At 34.4% G+C, this 25,613-nt stretch overlaps 1 protein-coding gene across 1 annotated transcript; it reads right to left on the reverse strand.

Moving 5' to 3' along the window:
• Positions 1–10,251: 10,251 nt before the first annotated feature.
• LOC142355726 (uncharacterized) lies at positions 10,252–24,739 on the reverse strand. The gene is made up of 2 exons (XM_075407804.1): positions 24,606–24,739; positions 10,252–12,016 (listed from the first exon to the last, which is right to left on the reverse strand). The coding sequence occupies exons 1-2, from the start codon at positions 24,678–24,680 to the stop codon at positions 10,280–10,282; spliced, it is 1,812 nt and encodes a 603-aa protein (XP_075263919.1). The 5' UTR covers positions 24,681–24,739; the 3' UTR covers positions 10,252–10,279.
• Positions 24,740–25,613: the final 874 nt, after the last annotated feature.

Below are 25,613 nucleotides of genomic sequence, written 5' to 3' on the forward strand. Positions count from 1 at the left end.
TTTGGCCATGCCTCGCGGGCCATGGCCATGCCTCAGCGGCCCGTGGGACTTGATATGAAACTATCACAACCGAACAAATTATGACGACCGAAATTCAATTTTAAAATGGGGGTTTATTTCCGTGGGGGTTTATTTCCTATCTAAATTTAGGTGGGTTTTTTTTCCGTGGGGTTTATTTCCTAGACCCGCGAATAGGAGAGTGTATGTTTTTTTTTCATGCGGCTTTCGATAGATTACAACTTTCTAAGAGCTCTTTTCATCACGTGCTGCTTTTCTGAGCATTTTTTAGTTATAACTTCGGTCAATGTGGTTTTTCTCAATTATATTAACCAGCATTTGTACGTTTGGAGGCTGTTTTGACCATATGGATCAAATATCACAGACCACTACTCGTCAATTGTTTCTGCAATCGTTGTTTGGCTCCTTAACTTCTCTTTGTGCCATTTTTAATTGCTCTTGAGCGAAGTTCATAGAAAGCGTGTTGGTCTTTTTATGCAAATTTTTCGCTTGACCATTTTGCGCTTTTCTTCCAGAACATTCTTTGACCTCTCAAGTGACTTTCTCACGCTCTCGTTTTTCATTTTTGAGTGATCTATTACTCTCACTCCGAAGTAAAGCTTGTTGCCAATATCAAGTCGTTAGCAGCATATCTAGAGTAAGGGCCTGATAGACGAGTGTTCAGTGGAGCTGGTTATTGCTCGGGAGGTGAATGGATTGAATCCCGGCGGTGTCAGTTTTTTTTCTACCCGCCTGTTTGTTCGAGAGCAATTCTTCCGATATTAGTCGGTTTATGTTTCTTGTCTCAACAAATGATTTGTTTGACTGACAACTATGCGTCGACGGGCAGTCATCCGAATCTGCCGATGAAATGACGGCAGGCACTCATCTGCTAGGGGGTATAAAATTCTATGTTCCTTGCTGTTCGACATAGACTGCACTTGACCATGGTTTACGTCCAATGCAATGTTTTCACTTTGGATATCATAGAAGGTTGAAATCGTACTGGCCGGTTGCACAGAATTGTAGAGCGTGACTGATGGTTTGAGGATTGATCGGTGGTGCTAGTGGCTAAAAGGTAGACTACATCTATTGAATAGTGTAGGAGGCCGCGGCTACGGAGGAGGCATAAATGGTGATAGAGTGTTAGAGGGCAATCGAGTTGACAGCTTTGTTGCTTTCGACAATAATTACTTGAGCATTTTTTTCCAATAAGTCAGTGTTTATTTATTTTTGTGAAAAATACTAAGGAAAGTTTTTCGAATTGATGTTTGCCTCTTAGCGTGCGTAAGCGTGCGTGTGGGATTTGCCAGAAAAGTGCTTACGGGTTCAGTTCATACAGTCTAAAGTTGTGTTTTTATATGTATATAAGGGCTTCTGAGAGGGTGTATGTTGTTTCGTGTATATATAGACATGAGTATCAGCTCATGTGTTTAGGCATGTATACGAGTGTAGATGCTGATTGAGGCGTTTCAAAGATTTTAGTATAGGTGTGTGTGTCTGATTGTGTGCGTATGGGTGTAGGTGTTAGTAGACAAACAGCTCACATACATAGTTAAAACAGACTTAAAAATATTATAATGGATCTTATTGACCTTATAAAACTGAATAATGGCCAGAAAGGCGAGAAAAAGGAATTTATGTTAAAGATATGCGCTGTGGGCAGTCAAATTTTCTGGGCAAAATTACTGCCGATTTATTGAACCCAAATTTTGTTAAGCCTGTTAGTTAACTGAATGGCACTTTTATAAAATGTCAATTTTATGATTCTACACAACACTAATTTTAAAGTTCCTGGCAATATTGGACCAATACCAAAATAATTAAAAGTTTTAATGCACTGTATGCACTTTGAATGCAAATTGAGTTGAATTTTGTGCAAAAATACCCGACTTTATGCAGTTGTACACCCAGACTAAAACCAATTGGGGCACGCAGATTTTGTACCGAACCGACTCCATTTGTATAGGCGGCAACTGCTAGCGCACACCTTTGTGAACAGATGTATGCTTTTCTAGCCGGTCGAAAACAGACAAATTAAAAAGTGACTCGAAGAGAAAATAAATGCAACAAAAACTGCAAGCTTTTTGTCCAGCAGTCAAATATTTTACCTTTACAAGCTCTGAACACTTACAATGAATCTTACGGATCCTGTATAATTGATTAATGGCGGGAAATTAGAAACTTTTTCGATTTATCGATGAGAATGTTTCTTTCCTAGGAAAATCTTTGTAGCTTTTCCTATTCTACTCAAGACTACTATTTGTTGCGGAAAAACAGCCACAATTGTTGATTTTCTGATTCTAAACAATACTACTGATAGTTTAATTAACATTGTGCGCAACCTGGGATAATGTACAAAAGTACGTTTTTGTCCAGCAGTTGATTATTTCTAAGTTTACCATTTCTGAACACATACAAAAGATCTTATGAATCTTGTAAAAATGATCATTGATCGGAAAGGATAGCAAAATTTCATTATGTTTATGGGCCGTTTAGTTTCTGGCAAAAAGAACCACATTTTGAGCCAGATTTTGATTTTGATTCTACACAGCACCAGTGTTTGCCTAATAAACGTTTTGAGCAACTTCGACGCATGAGAAGTGATTTTTAAATAGTACTCATCTTTTGGTTACTAAAAAAGCAATCCATTAATGTCATAACATAAACGCGTTTTAACCATTGTTTCGTGGTATTTTGCGCTAATTCCAGCTATATGTAATCGATATTTTGGCTGAACATGGCAAATTTTTGTCTGGACCAACCCATTTATGTTTCCACTGCCTCACCCCTGGAATTAAAGGTGCCCGATTCAAAAATTGAGTTGCTCTGCCGTTATCCATCTACTTTTTTATGTTTAGTTGCTAATGCTGCAGGTTCTTTTATTTAAATCTTCACTGTTTCAGTTAAATGAACGCATAATTACAGAAATTATTAATTTTCTGAATGTAAAATTAACAAAAACTTTAAAATTTTTGAAGATTTATGACTGAAGAATTCGACCTCAATAGCTGCATTAGGAACGTAAACGTCTGGTTAATCTATTCAAAGAATCTACATATAAGAAATCTTCATATCTGAGTCTTAAAACGTTCTGAATTTCTTCAAAATTTATTTCACTTTTAGTAATGTGTGTCTGTATGCCCCTGTTGTAATACGTTATCACGTGTCATGTTATAGTGATGTTGTGTTTCAGGCTATTTTTGAGTATAAAAAAATCTTATAAATTGAATTTTGAGCGAATTTTTGACAAATTTCTTAAAAAAACATTGATTTGGCTGATTTTTTTTGCCAATTTTGTGTACTTTTATGTCTTATAAACTGCGACATTGAGGGACTTCTTGACAAGACTTTATAAAAAAAGTTTGATTTAATGTCAATTTTTTCACCATCAGAGTCGTAATCAGGATTATAAACACGATCAAGAATAGTCTTATGTTTTTGTGTGCTGAAATGATCAACCCATTTGTAGGTGATACTTTTGTTTTATTTTCTCTCACAAAAGATATCGATTGGCCGAAATCGAATTAAAAATAATGTTAGCAATAAAATTTTACCAATCAAGCAAAGAGGCTTGGTAATGTTCGTTCGCACCTAAAGTTCCGACCCCGCTCCTCCACATGAGAAGACATAGAGATCCCCAAAAACTCATGAATTTTCCAAAAAAATTTGCGCATGAACAAAAACATTCCCTCCAACGCAAATACTTCAGTGGAGTAAAATGCTGCATTAGATTGATGAGATCTGCCATTATTAAGAAAGCGAGGCAAGACGAACAACAAAATCAAATGAACAACAATTATTAATTACATCCAATTTTATGTCCATTTTTTAGAAAAAAAACAATGACAAATTCAAGATAGCGTCAGATAAAACTGAAACTGATTAAAATTACTTGTAATTTACTAGAAAAGCTATGGGGTCAGTCCATAATAAGGCTCGGCTACAATTTGAAAAAAATCAAAGATAATAAATTTGCTTGTATTTTTAAAAGCAATGAATTTCAAAATCAAGAAAACCATTAGATATCAACTGAAAAATTCCAAACATTTTATTAACACTTATGCCTATATATGAGGGCATTAGGACTTTTCTTTATTCAATTTTTGATGAGGTTACAAAAAGAACAACAAATAGAGACAGCAAAAAAATTCAACCGAAATTTGTGAGAAAACACTGTCGAAGCCGTAAAGCCATTTTCTGCTCCTGAAAAAAAGTTTGATTGCGCCTTCATCGGATGCCAAAAGTGTGGAATATTACCTCAAATCTTTAAAACCAGGTAAAAAAAATGACACAAAAGCTTAGAAGTGGTAAAATAAAAAAGTATTCTGTTTTTCGAAAAAATTCATTTTCAAAGTCATGAAGACCATTAGCTACAAAATGAAACGACTAAGTAGGTTCCTTTAACTGTCAGGAAGCCCTTGAGATCGATAATTATACAGAATATGTCTTACGTTTACAAAACAACGTCTAAATCAAGACAAAAATCAGAAAAATAACTTACATTTTCCTACAAAAAACCCGTATCGAAAACCCGTCCAATGCAATGTTTTCACTTTGGATAGCATAGAAGGTTGAAATCGTACTGGCCGGTTGCAAAGAATGGTAGAGCGTGACTGATGGTTTGTTAGGATTGATCGGTGCAGCTAGTGGCTAAAAGATAGACTACATCTATTGAATCGTGTAGGGGGCCAAGGCTACGGAGGAGGCATTAATGGTGATAGATAGTGTCAGAGGGCAATCGAGTTGACGGCTTTGTTGCTTTCGACAATAATTACTTAAGCATTTTTTTCCAATAAGTCAGTGTTTATTTATTTTTGTGAAAAATACTAAGGAAAGTTTTTCGAATTGATATTTGCCTCTTTGCGTGCGTAGGCAGGTGGGATTTTCTAGAAAATTGCTTACGGGTTCAGTTCATACAGTCTAGGGTTGTATTTTTCTATGTATATAAGGGCTCCTGAGAGGTTGTATGTTATTTCGTGTATATGTAGATGTGAGTATCAGCTCGTGTGTTTACGCATGTATACGAGAGTAGATGCTGATTGGGGCGTTTCAAAGTTTTTAGTCTAGGTGTGTGCCTCATTGTGTGCGTATGGGTGTAGGTGTTAGTAGACAAACAGCTCACACAAATAGTTGAAACAGACTTAAAAATATTATAATGGTTCTTATTGACCTTGTAAAATTGAGTAATGGGCAGAAAGGCGAGAAAAAGGCATTTATGTTAAAGATATGCGCTGTGGGCAGACAAACTTTCTGGGCAAAATTACTGCCGATTTATTGAACGCAATTTTATTATGCCTTTTGGTTAACTGAACGGAACTGATGTCGATTTTATGATTCTACACTATGATTCTACACTTATGATTCAACACTGATTTTTCTTTAAAGTTCCTGGCAATAATGGACCAATACTCAAATAATAAAAAGTTTTAATGAACCGGATTGAAAATGGAATTGAATTTTGTGCAAAAATACCCGAGTTTGTGCAGTGTACACCCAGACTAAAACCAATTGGGGCGCGCAGATTTTGTTCCGAACCAACTCCTTTTGTATTGGCGGCAACTGTCAGCGAACATCTTTGTGAACAGATGTATGTTTTTCTAGCCGGTCGAAAACAGACAAATTAAAAAGTGACTCGAAGAGAAAATAAATGCAACAAAAATTGCAAGCTTTTTGTCCAGCAGTCAATTATTTTATCTTTACGAGCTCTGAACACTTACAATGAACCTTACGGATCCTGTATAATTGATTAATGGCAGGAAATTATAGAGAGACTCGATTTTGTTGGAACCTATTGTCGTTCAGTTCTGCAAAAATAGACCACTTTCGATTTATCGATGGGAATGTTTCTTTTCTAGGCAAATCCTTGTAAATTTTCCTATTCTACGCATGACTACTTGTTTAAGTAAAACAGCCACTATTGTTGATTTTTTGATTCTAAACAATACTACTGATCGTTTATTAACCTTGTGTGCAACCTGGGTTAATGTACAAAAGTACGTTTTTGTCCAGCCCTTGATTATTTCTAAGTTTACCGTTTCTGAACACATACAATGGATCTTATGAATCTTGTAAAAATGATCATTGATTGGAAAGGATAGAAAAATTTCATTATGTTTATGTGCCGTTTAGTTTCTGGCAAAAAAGAACCACATTTTGAGCCAGATTTTGATTTTGATTCTACACAGCGCCAGTGTTTGCCTAGTTAACGTTTTGAGCAACATCGACGCATGAGAAGTGATTTTTAAATAGTACTCATCTTTTGGTTACTAAAAAACAAAGATGAAAGCAAAATGATGCCTCAGATTTTGTGTAGACCTGTTTCAAAATGTGCATGGAGTAATTGCGAGGTCCAAATTTATGGAAAAATGACAGATAAGTCTTAAGTCTTAAGCCAGCCGAAATCGCCAGAATGATGAAAAATGGAGTTCCAGATGTATGATTTTGTCCAACAATCAAATCATGAGCGCGCTATTTCACCATGAGACCATATCATCAAAACGTTATAATAATACATCTCATTAACATAAATGCGTTTTAAAGATTGTTTTGTTGTATTTTGCGCTAAATCCAGCTATATGTAATCGATATTTTGGCTGAACATGGCAAATTTTTGTCTGGACCAACCCATTTATGTTTTCACTGCCTCACCCCTAGAATTAAAGGTGCCCGATTAAAAAATTGAGTTGCTCTGCCATTATCCATCTACTTTTTAATGTTTAGTTGCTAATGCGGCAGGTTCTTTTATTTAAATCGTCACTGTTTCAGATAAATGAACGCATAATTACAGAAATAATTAATTTTCCGAATGTAAAATTAACACTTTAAAATTTTTGAAGATTTGTTACTGAAGAATTTGACCTCAACAGCTGCGGCAGGAACGTAAACGTCTGGTTAATCTATTCAAAGAATCTACATATAAGAAATCTGTTCATATCTGATTCTTAAAACGTTCTGAATTTCTTCAAAAGTTATTTCATTTTTAGTAATGTGTGTCTGTATGCCCCTGTTGTAATACGTTATCACGTGTCATGTTAGAGTTAGGTTGTGTTTCAGGCTATTTTTGAGTGTAAAAAAATCTTATAAATTGAATTTTGAGCGAATTTTTGACAAATTTTCTTAGAAAAACATTGATTTGGCTGATTTTTTTTTTGCCAATTTTGTGTACTTTTATGTCTTATAAACTGCGAAATTGAGGGACTTCTTGACAAGACTTTATAAAAAAAAGTTTGTTTTAATGTCACTTCTTTCACTATCAGCGTCCTAATCAGGATTATAAACACGATGAAGAGTAGTCTTATGTTCTTGTGTGCTGAAATGATCAACCGCATTTGTAGGTGATACTTTTGTTTTATTTTCTCTCAAAAAAGATATCGATTGGCCGAAATCGAGCTAAATATAATGTTAGCATCAAAATTTTAACAATCAAGCAAGGAGGTTCGGTAATGTTTGTTCGCACCTAAAGTTCCGACCCCGCTCTTCCACATGAGAACAGATAGAGATCCCCAAAAATTCATGAACTTTCCAAAAAAAAGTTGTGCATGAACAAAAACATTGCTTCCAACGCAAATACTTCTGTGGGGTAAAAATGCTGCTTTAGATTGATGAGATCTGCCATTACTAAGAAAGCGAGGCAAGACGAACAACAAAATCAAATGAACAACAAACATTAATTACATCCAAATTCATGTCCATTTTTTAGAAAAAAAAACAATGACAAATTCAAGATAGCGTCAAATAAAACTGAAACTGATAAAAATTACTTGTAATTTACTAGAAAAGATATGGGGTCAGTCCATAATAAGGCTCGGCTACAATTAGGAAAAAAAAGGAAAAAATCAAATATAATAATTTCGCTTGTATTTTCAAAAGCAATGAATTTCAAAATCAAGAAAACCATAAGATATCAACTGAAAATATCCAAACATTTTTTTAACACTGATGCATTTTTATGATTGCTTTAGGACTTTTCTTTATTCAATTTTTCATGAGGTTACAAAAAGAACAACAAATAGAGACAGCAAAAAAAATCAAATGAAATTTGTGAGAAAGCGCTGTCAAAGCCGTAAAGCCATTCTCTGCCCCTGAAAATAAATTTGATTGCGCCTTTATCGGATGCCAAAAGTGTGGTATATTACCTCTAGTCTGTGAAAGCAGGTAAAAAAAATGACACAAAAGCGAAGAAGTGGTAAAAAAAAAATTCTATTTTTCGAAAATAATCATTTTCGAAGTCATGAAGGCCATTAGCTACAAAATGAAACAACTAAGTTGGTTCCTTTAATTGTCTGGAAGCCCTTGAGATCAGTAATTATACAGAATATGTCTTACGTTTACAAAACAGTGTCAAAAATAAGACAAAAATCAGAAAAATAACTTATTTTTTTTTACAAAAAAAAAACCCGTATCGAAGCCAGTAAGGTCATTAAAAGTTCTTAAAATAACCTAGGATTATGCTCATTTGCGCTTTCTCTTGACGCCAATATTGTTACATATGATCTTTAATTAACCAGACCAGGCAACAAAAACACACAAAAGCTAACAAAAAAGCGAAGTTAGGAAACGTTTCTTTAAACAATTGTTTTCAAACTCATGAAAGCCGTCAGCTAACCACTCAAAATCTGAATACAGTCTCATCTAATCCTGCATGCAAAACTAATGAGACCTGTCGTTCTCCACGAAATTTTATACGACTAAAGGCAAGTGAAAACAACAGTTGAAGAGAAAAGTAAAAAAAAACATAATCAAACTCGTCGAGAAAGTTGCGTCGAAGTTGTTTAAACCATAATCTGTGCCTTTAAAGATTTTGAGCTGTTCAATTGTTCCTTCTTTTGAACGCCAGAAATTCGTTATGTGAATTGTCATCAATAATGTCACAATGTGATAAATTGAGATAAAGGCTTAAAAACTGTGGAAATTCATAAAGTGCAAACAAATTTTAAGAAATCTGGTAGTATCAAGGCTAGCAAATTGAAACATAACCCTTAAAACCGCCATAAAAATTCAAATTTTATTTGAGCAGAAAGAAGAGGCATTTATACACTATGCTAAAAGTTAACAAATAAAGAGAAAAATAAAAAAAAAACAGACGATTTTAAAAATCGATAATACCTCAAGTTTTCGAGTAAAGAACCAGATATAATAATTCGGAACTGCTTAGGAAGCTACTTGGACCTGTCACAAGTGAGTTTTGATTCGAATTGTTCTGTTCCTTAGCTAACATAAAAAGATCGATTTTTAAAAAAAAAAAACAGATCGACTTATTACAATTCGAATTATTTTTGGATTGTATCAGCCCAAGATTGGGCAACTATTCCTGCTATTGCTGTTCTGTCACTAAGAACACATAGTTGTTTCGAATGCTATAGATATGAATAACTTGTTAGTAAAAACGTCAAAAATAAATGCTGGGTTTTTGATAATCATCGAGATAAGTTAGCAAAAAACGGGCTAACGTTAATTCCAGAGCACTCTCATTGGAATTGGAGGTAGCACTAGCCCCCTTTGAGTTTAAAAAGATTTTGTAAGTGATTTTTGGGTGTGTATTTGCGGCAATTTTCAAAGTGGACCAAAGACGCTTTTTTTGTGCAACTTTTGATGAAAAAGGTTGAATTCTGAAAATTTTACTCAAAATTTTAGCTAAAAAAATTTAATCAAAATTGTCAACAATACTTTTTGGTCTTTGAAAATCGAAACAACAACACTGTTGTACACATAACAATTTTAACTTATTTTAAGAAAATTGACCTAATTTTAAATAAAAATTACGGAAAATGTGAATAGAAATGACCAAAATTGGACTAATATTCACAAAAAATTAAACCACGATAACTCGCCACAAAAAACGAAATCCAAAAAAAATCTTTTTAATTCCATATTCTTCGCTGGATGGGCTTTTTAATGATACCACTCACAACTCTCTACGATGAATATATCGATCGGCCAAAATTGTCTGAACAAAAAAACCCATTTGAGTATATAGTTCCTCCCCCCTCAAGAGGGGTCGCAAAAATAAATTAGAGGCCTGGAACAATTAAAATTGTCATTAAAGTTCACTAATCTCCATGCCATCTTTTAATTTTTTTCTGTAAAACTTTTTATACGTGGAAAAACTTTGAGATTACACTATTTTAAAGACAAAGTGGTAAAAATGCTCTTATCAGATTTGTGAAATCTAAGGAAAAATAGTATCGGTAAAATTTTCGTTATTCACTTATAAATACTATATTTCTTTATATATTATGACATGATTAGTGCATTGATATAGCTATGATTTGATGATTAGTTAGTTAGTAGTGACTAATGGAACCTCGTCGTTGAATGTAAATTGGAAAAATATGAGTGAGAAGCTGGTCATAAATGCTTGCATAATATGATGGTCGTTATTTAAGTCGTATTTTATTATTTTATTTTTTGATGTCTTCAGAAAGTATTTAAGGTAACTTTCTGAAAACCAAATGACAGCCAATTGGGTGAAGTTGTTTGACGGCAATCCAAGAAGAGGCCAGCGTATCATTTTGGCCAACTTCATTTCAGGCTCAACCATATTCTCCCGATATACGCGGTACCGTTGCTCCAGAAATTCGCGGTTGTCGGCATAATCTAAATAATGCGCTCCGAACACACTTTTTATCGAGTTCATTGATTGGGCCTGGTGGACCGTATCTTCTTCACTGCACTTTCTGGCAAAGTTAAGGAACTGTAATTTGGGCCAATAATCGGGGATGTTACTCCAATCAACCCGATCTGGCTTCAACTTCTTGACCTCAAGGGCAAAAGAGTCATCGCCAGGCTTGACATTTTTCACAAAGAGGTGACACTCAATTTTGCTCTCTGAAATGTCTTTCCTGAGGCTGATCATTTTAGCCCTTGTTGTTTTTGTAATAAGGTTGATTAGGGATTCCTCAGTCGAAACTGCTTCCTCGAACGGCAGAACGTGAATGGTCGCAAAGAAGCTTTCGAATGATCGTTTTAACCAGCTTTCATTCCTGGAGGGAAACATGGTCACATTTCCAGAAACAGGCTGAGTTCCCTCGTCAAGGAAAAGACATCCTGTGAATAGATACCGTGCGAAGGCAACGCGATCATCTTTCACCTTTAAATTTAGCAGAGGAACAAAATGAAAACCACGAATTTTTTCATTAAACGCGCTTTTTGCATCTTGTGCAGTCATTCCTATTTTTGTCTTCCAAATGGACGCAAATTTAGCCAGCAAAGTGTTGTTGATATTGGGCACATGTTTATCCAAAAAAGAGTAGAACTCGCGTTGAGTGTCTTGATCCCAACATGATGAGAACCATATCTGAAGGATTGTTTTGTCACTCACTTCCGTCTTCGGTCTCTTCATCAACTCATATATCAACACACTCCTTGCCACTGAAACTTCTGCCTGGTCATAGCAGTAAAAGCGTACTTTCTCTTCAATATGACTGGGATATATAGCCCAGAGAAAGTTTGACAAATCTACAAATCCGAATGCGATACAAACTTCGCCCGATTGAATGACCCAAGGAAAACATGGAGTGTTTCTCATGATTTGTTGTGCATTGATTTTATTGTTGCCATCGATTAGATATGGTACTGGATCACTTTCAAAAATATCTCCATACTTCCTGTTAGTTTCTTGCAGAAATCTTTTCACAGCGTTTCGATCAGTAGTGGGCCATCTAGAAATAGAACTGACACCATCAAAATCCTCATCGTGAAATGCGTTAAATCCCATTTCAAATAAATTAAGATCCAAATTATTTTTCCATTCTAATAGCAGACGTTTGAAGTGAGCTTGTTCGTTTGGGTATTTGTCTTTGTACTCAGATGCGAAATTAGAGTATAGATCATTCCTTTTGCTCTTTTCTTGCAGAATCTGAAATGTGATCAGAGGTGAACTTTGCCTGGATGTATATGTCGGTGCTGCAGTTAATGCAGTTGATTTTCCGGAAGTTTTACCAGAAGACTCTGGTTTCGATACCATATCTTTGCTGCAACACTTTTTGTGTGTTTTCCAGTCTGCTTTCTGACATTCCTAAAAACAACAAAAAGTTCAATAAAAAATTAGATCATGAAGGCAGGCGAGGTATGTGAGTTGAAATTCAGTTAAAATGTAAGAATTGCAGTGAATGCGTTGAGTTGTTGTTAAAACTGCACTTAATTCAAGAGAATTCGGTTAAAAAAGTCACCGCGTCGACCCAGCAAAATTCACCACATTCAGCCAATGCGTTTAATAGCCCAGTGGAACAAAACTTGATACACCTTGCCAAGATATGCAGATTCTTGACAGTGTTGACAAAAGATGGATTATCTTACCAAGATCGTGATAGGACAAAAATTCTTGGTACATCTATGTAAGATCTTCCCATGATCTTATAAAGCTGTATCAAGAAAATTTCTTGATTAAACTTGCCAAGATCATGGTGAAACACGGCAATAAAGTTTTCACTGAAATTGAGAAGCGTAATAAGTAATCAAAGTGTTGTGATTGCTCTTTTCCTGGACATTAAATTTCTAAGTTGCTCTTTTCAAGACTTTTCACATTTAAACGAACGTTTTGTTCTCGCATTCCCGAATCCGTTTCTGTTAGTCTTATATCAACAAAGAAAACGTTTCGAACCCATAAACAACGGTTTATAATTTAACTCTTTTAAGCCCTTTTTAGTATTGATTTTGGCACAAACACATAAAAAATATTGATATGTAAAAGACTGTAAACAAATGAGGGTAAAGTGGATCAAAGACGCTTTTCGACATAGAACGAACTCATAAATTTTTTCTAAAGTAGAATAACCAAAGATATGTCCCAAGGCAAGTTCACTCTCATGACATAGCTCTGAATTATTTCGTTCAGTTGAGCAGCAGAATTGTTACTTTCAATTCAATCGATAACTTTTGTTATTTCTTAGAAAAAATATTTTGAACACTTTTATCCTCTGCTCTCTCTCCAATTTTATATAATCGACAAACTACATCGCTATTATTTGGCCTCTATGAACCGTTTAAAAATCAGAATGTAATGATTGCTCTTTTTCTCATCATTACATTTTTTAATCGCTCTCTTCAAGGTTTTCGACCGCGTATTCTCTCTAACCTAATTTATCTGGTTCCCTGTTGTTCAGGACCTGTTAATTATTGGTTCTATATGTGTCCGATGCTAAAAAAAACTACAGTTTGTACGTAATTGTTGTCTGTACAACAAGAGTTGTCTTTTGTGGCCAAAAAATCTTCTCTCTCAAAATGCTTCTCATTTTAAAAGTTAAAATATTTGTTCTTTTCCGTTTGTTTCCATCTTTGGTCCAAGATCCATTGATATTAACTGAATGAATTGCACTGCTGCGCCTAAACCTCAAAATTTGCTGATTTTCAGAAAAAAAAGGATTTTTTAAAATGATTTTTGTGGTCTTATTTTGAGTTTAGATGTTTTAAGTACTGTAGTTGCTTAATTATTGATCAGTTTACTGAATTTACTGAGTCTTTCGTCTTTTTGTTTAATGTTTCTATATGTCATTTCAAATTTTTTCTGTTTTTAGATCTTTACATGCCATGATCATTGTTAATTTTTCTTGGAAATCTTGCCTAGATCTTGTTTCTTGACACCCATGGAAAGGTCTTGCTAGTTTGTACATATCATGATAAAGTTTTGCCATATAACATGGCAAGATCTTGTCAAGATTTTCCCTGATTAAGTATATTTCTTATCAAGGCTATCATGTTTCATTTCACTTAGAGCGTAGATCATTTAAATTACGGAACCAACTCAGTTAATTACAATTTAAGGCCTTGAATTTGTTACTTGGGTAGATTAGCCCGAGAATGAGGAGACTTGGATTTTAAAATGGGTCAATGAGGAGAAGGTAATAAATTAAGCAGAGCATTAAATGACGTCAATAGAGAGTGATATCTATATTCATCGCACTCAATTCCACAAAAAATCAGTTTGTGCCAAGAAAATGTATTTTCCCAACATAATTGACGGCAATTCGTTCTTTATTTCATTTTCTAGTTAAACCTCAAATATTCTCGGTTCTCAAAATCCACGCAAAATCGATACAGTTTTTCTGTTATACATATTTGACGAATGGCTAAGAAGCATATATCCCAATGATTTTCGCTTATGGTAGCAAAATTAGGAGTGTCAGTTGATTACAAGAGAAAGTAACCGTCTCTGCAAAATAGTGAAGTCTGTTTTTCTAGGAAAATTGAGCAGAAGGAGGGAACGGTTTTCAATCAGACCAAGAAAGTCTTCACGAACTGTCACCACCAAGAGCCTCAGAAATCTCACAATGCTCACATAAATTTCATTTTTAGCTTATATTGACTCTAGATTTCTGGTTGTTTTAGCAACGGTTTATGTGTTTTTGTTTTACCAATATGGATATGATAATCAAGCAGTACTCCTTCAATATGACATGGCTAGCTATAGGAAAACTCAAAGTTCCTAAATGCATCCGTTCTAGACGACTTTGAAATTTAAAAAAGGTTTTTTTTAGAAAAATTGCAACAAATTGATAATTTTGCAAACCGCAACAATCCCATTCCAGCTTTTCAATTTGAAATGGCCGCGGAGGGTTAAATTCTATTCAACACTTCTTTGTTATGTGGTAATGAGCAACCGCCTGGTCGACGTCTCAACGCTGAAAGTTGTTGTAAGAATTACTGGCGATCACACAAGCCTACAGGTAAGAAAATCTAATGAGGTCAATTAAATTAAACATTTTTGGAAGTAGTGGTAATATAATTTGATAATGAGCACCCGGGCGTTTTAACCGGCCTGCAGTTTCCAGATTAAATCTCATAGGGTTGAGGGTCTGGCCATTGACAGTTGTTCAGTGCGGCTGGAAAACACAAGGTGTCTAAATATGACTATTTTGTTACATCGGAAATGTAGTCTGTCCCATAAAGTTCTGGACATTATATTTCTAAGTTGCTCTTTTCAAGACTTTTCACATTTTAACAAAGATTTTGTTCTCATATTCTCGAATCCGTTTCTGTTTGTCATATATCAACAAAAATACGTTTCGAATCCATAAACAACGGTTTCTAATTCTTTGAAGCCCCTTTTTTAGTATTGATTTTGGCACAAACACATAAAAAATCTTGATATGTAAATTTCTGTAAACAAATGAGGATAATGTGGATCAAAGACGCTTTTCGACATGGAACCAACTCTTAAATGTTATCTGAAGTAGAAAACCAAAGATCTCATGAAATAGCTCTGAATTAATTCATTCAGTAGAACTGCAGAATTGTTATTTGCAAATCAATCGGTAACTTTTGTTATTTTTTAGAAAAATTTTTTGAAATCTTTTGTCCTCTGGTCTCTCTCCAATTGTACATAATCGACCTGCTACATTGCTAATATTTTGCTTCTATGAACCGAGTAAAAAAATCAGAAAATAATGATTGCTCTTTTTCTGAACAATACATTTTTTAATTGCTCTCTTCAAGGCTTTTGAGATTTAGACAAACCTTTTGACCGCGTTTTCTCTCTGACTTGATTTTTACGGTTTCCTGTTGTTCAGAAACTGTTAATTATTGGTTTTATATGTGTCCAATGCTAAAAAGAACTACAGTTTGTACGTAATTGTGGTCTGTGCAACAAGAGTTGTCTTTTGTGGGCAAAAATTCTTTTCTCTGAAAACGCTTCTCAATTTAAAAGTTAAAATATTTGTTCTTTTCAGTTTGTTTTTGTTTTTTGGTCCATGATTCCTTAATATCAATTGACTGGCTTGCACTGATGCGCTTAAACCCCAAGATTTGCTGACTTTCGGGAAAAAATGTTTTTTTTTGAATAATTTTTGTGGTCTTTTTTTGAGTTTAGATCTTTTAAGTACTCTAGTTGCTTAGTTATTGATCAGTTTACTGAGTTTACTGAGTCTTCCTTCATTTTATTTGATGGTTCTATATGTCAGGTTAAAAATTTTCTGTTTTAGGTTTTTTACTTGGGACTTTAGCGGGGGCCCTTCTCGGTGGCAGTCCTGTATAAGGTGTGTACTATGTACATACCGAGCTAGCATCCACTCAAAAGTTTCAATATACTGGAAAAGGCGGCTCATTTGTTGGTTAATAAACTAACAGGAGCTGAATTTTTCGAACTTCTTGATAATGTTTGCTACTTTTTGATAAATCTTGGTAATTTTTGCTAAATCCTATGATTTCGTCGTAACTGATATTTTTGGGTGCTATTGAATTTTTAATACTTGGTACGTCTTGTCATGTCATGGTTAATCTTTCCTGAAAGTCTTGCCTAGATTTTGTTTCATGACACTCATGGAAAGGTCTTGCAAGTTTGTACATATCATGATATTATTTTGCCATGTACTATGGCAAGATCTCGTCAATATCTTCCAAGTATAACTATGTTTCTTATCAAGGCTATCATTTTTTTTCACGAGGAACGTAATCCTATTTAAATTACGGCATCCACTCAGTTATTTACAAATTAAGGCACTGAACATGACACTTGGGCAGATATGCCCGAGAATGAGGAGACTCGGATTTTATTATGGGTCATTGAAGAGTGTGTAATAAATATTAATTTTCATTTATGTTTTGAAAACATAGCATTAATTGACGTCAAAACAGAGTCATCTCTAAATTGATCGGACTCAATTCTACAAAAAAATCAATGTGTGCCAAGAAAATGTAGTTTTCCAGCAATATTGACGGCGATTCTTTTAATACATTTATTTTCTGTTTAAACCTCAAATACTCTCGGTTTCTCAAAATCCACGCAAAAAAGATACAGTTTTTTTGTTATACATATTTGATGAATGAATAAGAAGCATATATCCCAATGAGTTGCGCTTATGGTACCAAAATAAGGATTGTCAGTTGATTACAAGAAAAGTAACCGTTTCTTTTCAAAATAGTGAAGTCTGTTTTTCTAGGAAAAAAATGAGCAGAAGGAGGGAACAGTTTTTGATCGGACCATAAAAGTTTTCACTGAATTGTCACCAATAGGAGCCTCAGGATTTCACAAGTCACACATAAACTTCCTTATTATTTTAATTTGACTCTCTTAGAGTTCTATTTGTATTAGCAACAATTAATATGTTTCTTTGTTTTACCCATATGGATATGATATCTATGCTATTGCTAGATATCTAAAATCTCCCATTTTTTAAATGCATCAGTTCTAGTGGCTTTTAATTGAAAAAAACGTTTTTATTAGAAAAATTGCAAATATTCGACAAAATTGCGACAAATAGATAATTTTGCAAACCACAACAATCCCATTCGAGGGTTTCAATTTGAATTTCTATTCAATAGTTCTTTGTTATGTGGTAATGAGCATCAACAACCTGGTCGACGTCTCAACTCTGAAAGTTGTTTTAAGAATTACTGGCGGTCAAACAAGCCTACAGGTAAGAAAAAGCTAAGGAGGTCAACTAAATTAAACATTTTGGAAGTAGTGGTAATATTAGTTCTTAATGGGCACCCGGGCATTTTAACCGGCCTGCAGTTTCCAGATTAAATATCACAGGGTTAGGGGTCTGCCCATCGACAGTTTTCCAGTGCGGCTGGCAATCACCAGGTGTCTAGAGATGACCAGTGAAACGAAACTTGATACACCTTGACAAGACATGCAAATTCTTGACAGTCTTGTCAAAAGATGGATTATCTTACCAAGATCTTGATAGGAGAAAAATTCTTGGTACATCTTTGTAAGATCTTCCCATAATCTTATCAAGCTGTATCAAGAACATTTCTTGATTAAAAATGCCAAGATCATGGTGAAACATGGCAATAAAGTTTTCACTGAAATTTAGAAGCGTAATTATTAATCAAAGTGTTGTGATTGCTCTTTTCCGGAACAATATATTTCTTAGTTGCTCTTTTCAAGAATTTTCACGTATAAACAAACGTTTTGTTCTCGTATTCTTGAATCCGTTTCTGTTAGTCATATATCAACAAAATACGTTTCGATCCCATAAACAAATTTTCTAATTCTTTTAAGCCCCTTTTTTAGTATTGATTTTGGCACAAACACATTAAAAGTCTTGATAAGTAAAGTTCTATAAACAAATGAGGGTAAAGTGAATCAAAGGCGCTTTTCGGCCCAGAACCAACTCTTAAATGTTATCTAACGTAGATAACCAAAGGTCTCAAGAAATATCTCTGAATTAATTCATTCAAAAAAAACTGCAGAATTGTTATTTGCAAATCAATCGATAACTTTTGTTGTTTATTAGAAAAGTTATTTTGAACTCCTTTTTTCTCTGCTCTCTCTCCAGTTGTAAATAATCGACCTACTACATCGCTAATAGTTTGCCTCTATGAACCGAGTAAAAAAATTAGAAAATAATGATTGCTCTTTTTCTCAACAATACATTTTTTAATTGCTCTCTTCAAGGCTTTTGAGATTTAGACAAACCTTTTGACGGCGTATTCTCTCTAACTTGATTTTTTTTGGTTTCCTGTTGTTCGGGAACTGTTATTTATTGGTTGTATATGTGTCCAATGCTAAAAAGAACTACAGTTTGTACGTAATTGTGGTCTGTACAAGAGTTGTCTTTTGTGGGCAAAAATTCTTTTCTCTGAAAATGCTTCTCTATTTAAAAGTTAAAATATTTGTTCCTTTCAGTTTGTTTTTGTTTTTTTGCTCCATGATTCCTTAATATCAACTGACTGAATTGCACTGATCCGCTTAAACCCCAAGATTTGCTGATTTTCGGGAAAAAATGTTTTTTTTTTGAATAATTTCTGTGGTCTTTTTTTGAGTTTAGTTGTTTTAAGTACTGTAGTCGCTTAGTTATTGATCAGTTTATTGAACTTACTGAATCTTCTTTCTTTTCGTTTAATGTTTCTATTTATCAGGTTAAAATTTTTCTGTTTTTAGATTTTTACCTGGGACCTTAGCGGGGGCCTTCTCGGTGGCTTTCCTGTATATGTGTGTACTATGTATATAACGAGCTAGGATCCACTCAGTAATTTCATCATACTGGAAAAAGCGACTCATTTATTGGTTAATAAACTAACGGCAGCTGCATTTTCGGACCTTCTTGATTATTTTTGCTACTTTTCGATAAATCTTGGTAATTCTTCTTAAATCTTATGATTTCGTCGTAATTCATCTTTTTGAGTGCTATTGAATTTTAAATAATTGGTACATCTTGCCATGTCATGGTTAATCTTTCCTGAAAGTCTTGCCTAGATTTTGTTTCATGACACCCATGGAAAGGTCTTGCAAGTTTGTACATATCAGGATATTATTTTGTCTTGTAACATGGCAAGATCTCGGCAATATCTTCCATGAATAAGTATGTTTCTTACCAAGGCTATCAACTTTCTTTTCACTAGGAGCCTAATCTCATTTAAATTACAGAATCAACTAAGTTAATTACAAATTTAGTCACTGAACATGGCACTTGGGCAGGTGTGCCCGCGAATGAGGAGACTCGGATTTTAATATGCGTCAATGAAGAGTGAGTAATAAATATTAATTTTCCTTTTTTTTAAAAACATAGCGCTAAATAACGTCAAAACAGAGTCATCTCTTAATTCATCGCACTTACTTCTACAGAAAAAATCAATTTGCCCAGAAAATGTACTTTCCCAACATTATTGACGGCGATTAGTTCTATATATTTAATTTCTGTTTAAACCTCAAATGTTCTCGGTTTCTCAAAATCCATGCAAAAATGATACAATTTTTTGTTATACATCTTTGATGAATGACTAAGAAGCATAAATCCCAATGATTTGCGCTTATGGTACCAAAATTAGGAGCGTCAGTTGATTACAAGAAAAGTAACCGTTTCTTTTCAAAATAGTGAAGTCTGTTTTTCTAGGAAAAAAATGAGCAGAAGGAGGGAATAGTTTTTGATCGGACCATAAAAGTTTTCACTGAATTGTCACCAATAGGAGCCTCAGGATTTTCTCAAGTCTCACATAAGCTTCATTATTATTTTAATTTGACTCTAGAGTTCTATTTGTGTTAGCAACGATTAATGTGTTTCTTTGTTTTACCCATATGGATATGATATCTATGCTATGGCTAGATATCTAAAATCTCAAAGTTTTTAAATGCATCAGTTCTAGTGACTTTTAATTTAAAAAAAATGTTTTATTAGCAAAATTGCGCTTATCCGACGAAATTGCGACAAATTGATAATTTTGCAAACCGCGACATTCCCTTTCCAGGGTTTCAAATTGAAACGGCAGCGAAGGGCTGAGTTCTATTCGATAGTTCTTTGTTATGTGGTAATGAGCATGGACCGCCTGGTCGACGTCTCCACGCTGAAAGTTGTTGTAAGAATTACTGGCGATCAAACAAGCCTACAGGTAAGAAAAAGCTAAGGAGGTCAATTAAATTAAACATTTTTGGAAGTAGTGGTAATTTTAGTTCATAATGGCCACCCGGGTGTTATAACTGGCCTACAGTTTCCAGATTAAGTCTAATAGGGATGAGGGTCATAGCCTTCGACAGTTGTCCAGTGCGGCTGGCAATCACTAGGTGTCTAAAGATGACTATTTTGTTACATCGGAAATGTAGTCTCTCCCATAACGTTTTGGACATTATATTTCTAAGTTGCTCTTTTCAAGACTTTTCATATTTAAAGAAGCGATTTGTTCTCATATTCTCGAATTCGTTTCTGTTAGTCATAAATCAACAAAAATACGTTTCGAACCAACAAACAACGGTTTCTAATTCTTTTAAGCATTTTTTAGTATAGATTTTGGAACAAACACAAAAAAATCTTGATATGTAAAAATCTATCAACAAGTGAGAGTAAAATGGAATAAAGACGCTTTTCGAGATCATACGAACTCTTAAATTGTTTCTAAATACATTTTCAACTCTTTTGTCCTCTGCTCTCTCTCCAAATGTATATAATCGACCTACTACATCGCTAATGTTTGGCCTCTACGAACCGTATAAACCGTGAAGTAGAATAAACAAAGATATGTCCCAAGGCAAGTTCAATCTCAAGACATAGCTCTGAATTAATTCATTCAGTAGAACTGCAGAATTGTTATTTTCAAATTAATCGATAACTTTTGTTATTTCTTAGAAACAATTTTTTGAACACTTTTGTCCTCTGCTCTCTCTCCAAATGTATATAATCGACCTATTACATCGCTAATATTTGACCTCTATGAACCGCATAAACCGTAAACTAGAATAACCAAAGATATGTCCCAAAGCAATTTCAATCTCATGACATAGCTCTGAATTAATTCATTCAGTAGAACTGCAGAATTGTTACTTTCAAATCAACCGATAGCTTATGTTATTTCTTAGAAAAAATATTTTGAACTCTTTTGTCCTCTGCTCTCTCTCCAAATGTATTTAATTGTCCAACTACATCGCTAATATTTGACCTCTATGAACCGTATAAACCGTAAAGTAGAGTAACCAAAAATATGTCCCAAGACAAGTTCAATCTCATGACACAGCTCTGAAACAATTCATTCAGTAGAACTGTAGAATTGTTACTTTCAAATTAACCGATAACTTTTGTTTTTTCTTAGAAAAAATATTTTGAACTCTTTTGTCCTCTGCTCTCTCTCCAATTTTATATAATCGATCTACTACATGGCTAATATTTGGCCTCTATGAACCGTATAAAAAATCAGAATGTAATGATTGCTCTTTTTCTCAACATTACATTTTTTAATTGCTCTCATCAAGGCTTTTGAGATTTGGACAAACTTTTTGACCGCGTATTCTCTCTAACTTGATTTTAACGGTTTCCTGTTGTTCAGGAACTGTTTATTTTGGTTGTATATGTGTCCGATGCTAAAAAGAACTACAGTTTGTACGTAATTTTGGTCTGTACAACAAGGGTTGTCTTTTGTGAGCAAAAATTCGTTTCTCTCAAAATGCTTCTCATTTTAAACGTTTAATTGTTTGTTCTTTTCAGTTTGTTTCCGTTTTTTTGGTCCATGATTCATTGATATCAACTGACTGAATTGCACTGATGCACCTAAACACCAAGATTTGCTGATTTTCGAGGAAAAATGATTTTTTGAATGATTTTTTGTGGTCTTTTTTTTGAGTTTAGATGTTTTAAGTACTGTAGTTGCTTAGTTATTGATCAGTTTACTGAACTTACTGAGTATTCCTTCTTTTCGTTTAATGTTTCTATTTATCAGGTTAAAATTTTTCTGTTTTTAGATTTTTTCCTGGGACCTTAGCGGGGGCCTTCTCGGTGGCTTTCCTGTATATGTGTGTACTATGTATATAACGAGCTAGGATCCACTCAGTAATTTCATCATACTGGAAAAAGCGACTCATTTATTGGTTAATAAACTAACGGCAGCTGCATTTTCGGACCTTCTTGATTATTTTTGCTACTTTTCGATAAATCTTGGTAATTCTTCTTAAATCTTATGATTTCGTCGTAATTCATCTTTTTGAGTGCTATTGAATTTTTAATAATTGGTACGTCTTGCCATGTCATGGTTAATCTTTCTGGGAAATCTTGCCGAGATCTTGTTTCTTGACACCCATGCAAAGATTTTGCAATTTCGTACTTATCTTGATATTATCTTGCTATGTAACAAGATTTTCCATGATTAATTATGGTTCTCATCATGGCTATCAAATTTCATTTCACTTGGAGCGTAATCTCATTTAATTTACGGAATCAACTCAGTTAATTACAAATTAAGGCATTGAACATGAGACTTGGGCAGATGTGCCCACGAATGAGGAGACTCGGATTTTAATATGGGTGAATGAAGAGTGTAATAAATTTTAATATTCAATAATTTTTTGAAAGCATAGCACTAAATGACGTTAACACAGAGTCATCTCAAAATTCATCGCAACTCAATTTTACGGAAAAATCATCTTCTGACAAGAAAATATTTTTTTCTAACATAATTGACGGCGATTCGTTCTTTATTTTTATTTTCTGTTTAAACCTCAAATGTTCTCTGTATCTCAAAATCCATGCAAAAATGATACAGTTTTTGTTATACATATTTGATGAATGACTAGGAAGCATATATCCCAATGATTTGCGCTTATGGTACCAAAATTAGGAGTGTCAGTTGATTTCTAGAAAAAGTAACCGTTTCTGTGCAAAATAGTGAATTCTGTTTTTCTATGAAAAATTGAGCTGAAGGAGGGAACGCTTTTTGATCAGACCAAGAAAGTTTTCACTGAATTGTCACCACTAGGAGCCTCAGAAATTTCACAAGGCGCACATAAAGTTAATTATTAATTTAAATTGACTCTAAAATTCTATTTGTATTAGCAACGGTTTATGTGTTTCTTTGTTTTACCCATATGGATATGATATCCAAGCAGTACGCCATCAATATGCCATGGCTAGCTTTGTAAAATCTCATAGTTTCTAAATGCAGCAGTTCTGGAGGAGTTTTAATTGAAGAAAAATGTTTTATTAGAATAATTGCAAATTTCCGACAAAATTGCGACAAATTAATAATTTTACAGGCCGCAACAATCCCATTCCAGGATTTCAATTTGAAACGGCGGCGACGGGCTAAATTCTACTCAATAGTTCTTTGTCATGTGGTGATGAGCATCAACAGCCTGGTCGACGTCTCAACGCTGAAAGTTGTAAGAAATACTGGCGATCAAACAAGCCTACAAGTAAGAAATAGCTAATGAGGTCAATTAAATTAAATATTTTTGGATTTTTGGAAGTAGTGGTAATATAATTTGATAATGAGCACCCGGGCGTTTTAACTGGCCCGCAGTTTCCAGATTACATCGCATAGGGATGAGGGTCATAGCCATCGACAGTTGTCCAGTGCGGCTGGCAATCACTAATGTCTAAAAATGACTATTTTGTTGTCTGTCGGAAATGTAGTCTGTCCCATAAAGTTTAAATGATCGAAGGTTCGAAAACCTCAAAAAAATGCAGGTGAGCATCAGCCTGGTTATTTTAATGTCAACGCTTTTTTCATCAGTCTTCATTTAATCTTTTTTTCTACATGTTTGAACTTTGAACTTTGACATTTGAAATCTCTCCAGTGACTTTTGAAACGTTTCGCTTGCTTCAATTTTATGGGACGCGCTACACTACACGTGGTCTTGACTATGTAACGGTTAACAGTGCGTTGATTCTAAAAGATTGCCTCACTGTTGCATAACATTTGAAGTGCTTCTAACTCTCCCGGCTTTCCCATCACTTGAAAACATTTGGTTTTTACGATCAGTTCAAATCAAAATGATTCCTTTAACAACCACTAATCATACCAAAAGCACAGCTAAATTCTTCCAAAGTTTTAAGAGATATCAATTCTTGAAGATTTGAGGTTTATAGTGGTGATTTTTTTTAATTTCGCCGCTTTTTGTGTTACTTTCGAAATATATTTAAAAACAAAAAGTATTAGTATAGCAGGTCTCTGACGGCGTAATGGAGGATGTAACGGCTAATTAACAGGGCATCAAAAATTAGGACGCAAATTGCGCAGCTTTTGATGAAATTGTGGTGAATGCGGTGAAAACTATAACTCCACCGCTATAAATTCAACGTATTAAATTGTAAAAATGCGGTTCCATTTCCGTAAACAATAATTCGTTTCACTTCAAATCTTACATTGTCTTTGTGTTAAACCTCGACCTCGGCGGAAAATTAATAGTCGAGGCTTAATTCTACCACTTCACCACTTAGGAATACCTGTGAGAAATGGCTTACCTGTGAGCAATAATAAGTTGTCTTACATCGTTGACAGCGGTTGGAAGTTTGTTTTCCGCAAATTTGACACAACATTACGCCAACTTAGTTTTCAACGCTCTGTTGTTGCACGTTTTTTAGTTTAGATTTTGTTGTAATCAATTCGATAACGCGATAACTTGACGCGATAACGGCTTTTCTGAGAAATATTAAACTCGTTTTTCTCGATTTTTGTTTACAACTGCAGTACAAAACTTGAGCCAAGAGATGGACTGTTCAAATAACAGCTATAACCAAGCAAGTATTTAATATTAGAGCTGTTACTGTATTCAAGTTTCATGCTTTTTTGAAGAACATATCGATGTAATCTTTGAAAAAAGCATGAAACTTGAATACAGTAACAGCTCTAATATTAAATACTTGCTTGGTTATAGCTGTTCTTTGATCAGTCCATCTCTTGGCTTAAGTTTTGTACTGCAGTTGTAAACAAAAATCGAGAAAAACGAGTTTAATATTTCTCAGAAATGCCGTTATCGCGTCAAGTTATCGCGTTATCGAATTGATTACAACAAAATCTAAAATAAAAAACGTGCAACAACAGAGCGTTGAAAACTAAGTTGGCGTAATGTTGTGTCAAATTTGCGGAAAACAAACTTCCAACCGCTGTCAACGATGTAAGACAACTTATTATTGCTCACAGGTAAGCCATTTCTCACAGGTATTCCTAAGTGGTGAAGTGGTAGAATTAAGCCTCGACTATTAATTTTCCGCCGAGGTCGAGGTTTAACACAAAGACAATGTAAGATTTGAAGTGAAACGAATTATTGTTTACGGAAATGTAACCGCATTTTTACAATTTAATACGTTGAATTTATAGCGGTGGAATTATAGTTTTCACCGCATTCACCACAATTTCATCAAAAAGCTGCGCAATTTGCGTCCTAACTTTTGATGCCCTGTTAATTAGCCGTTACATCCTCCATTACGCCGTCAGAGACCTGCTATACTAATACTTTTTGTTTTTAAATA

The sequence above is a fragment of the Convolutriloba macropyga genome, unplaced genomic scaffold (genome assembly GCF_964194025.1).
Source record: "Convolutriloba macropyga unplaced genomic scaffold, txConMacr16.3 SCAFFOLD_3425, whole genome shotgun sequence".
NCBI lineage: Eukaryota > Metazoa > Xenacoelomorpha > Acoela > Convolutidae > Convolutriloba > Convolutriloba macropyga.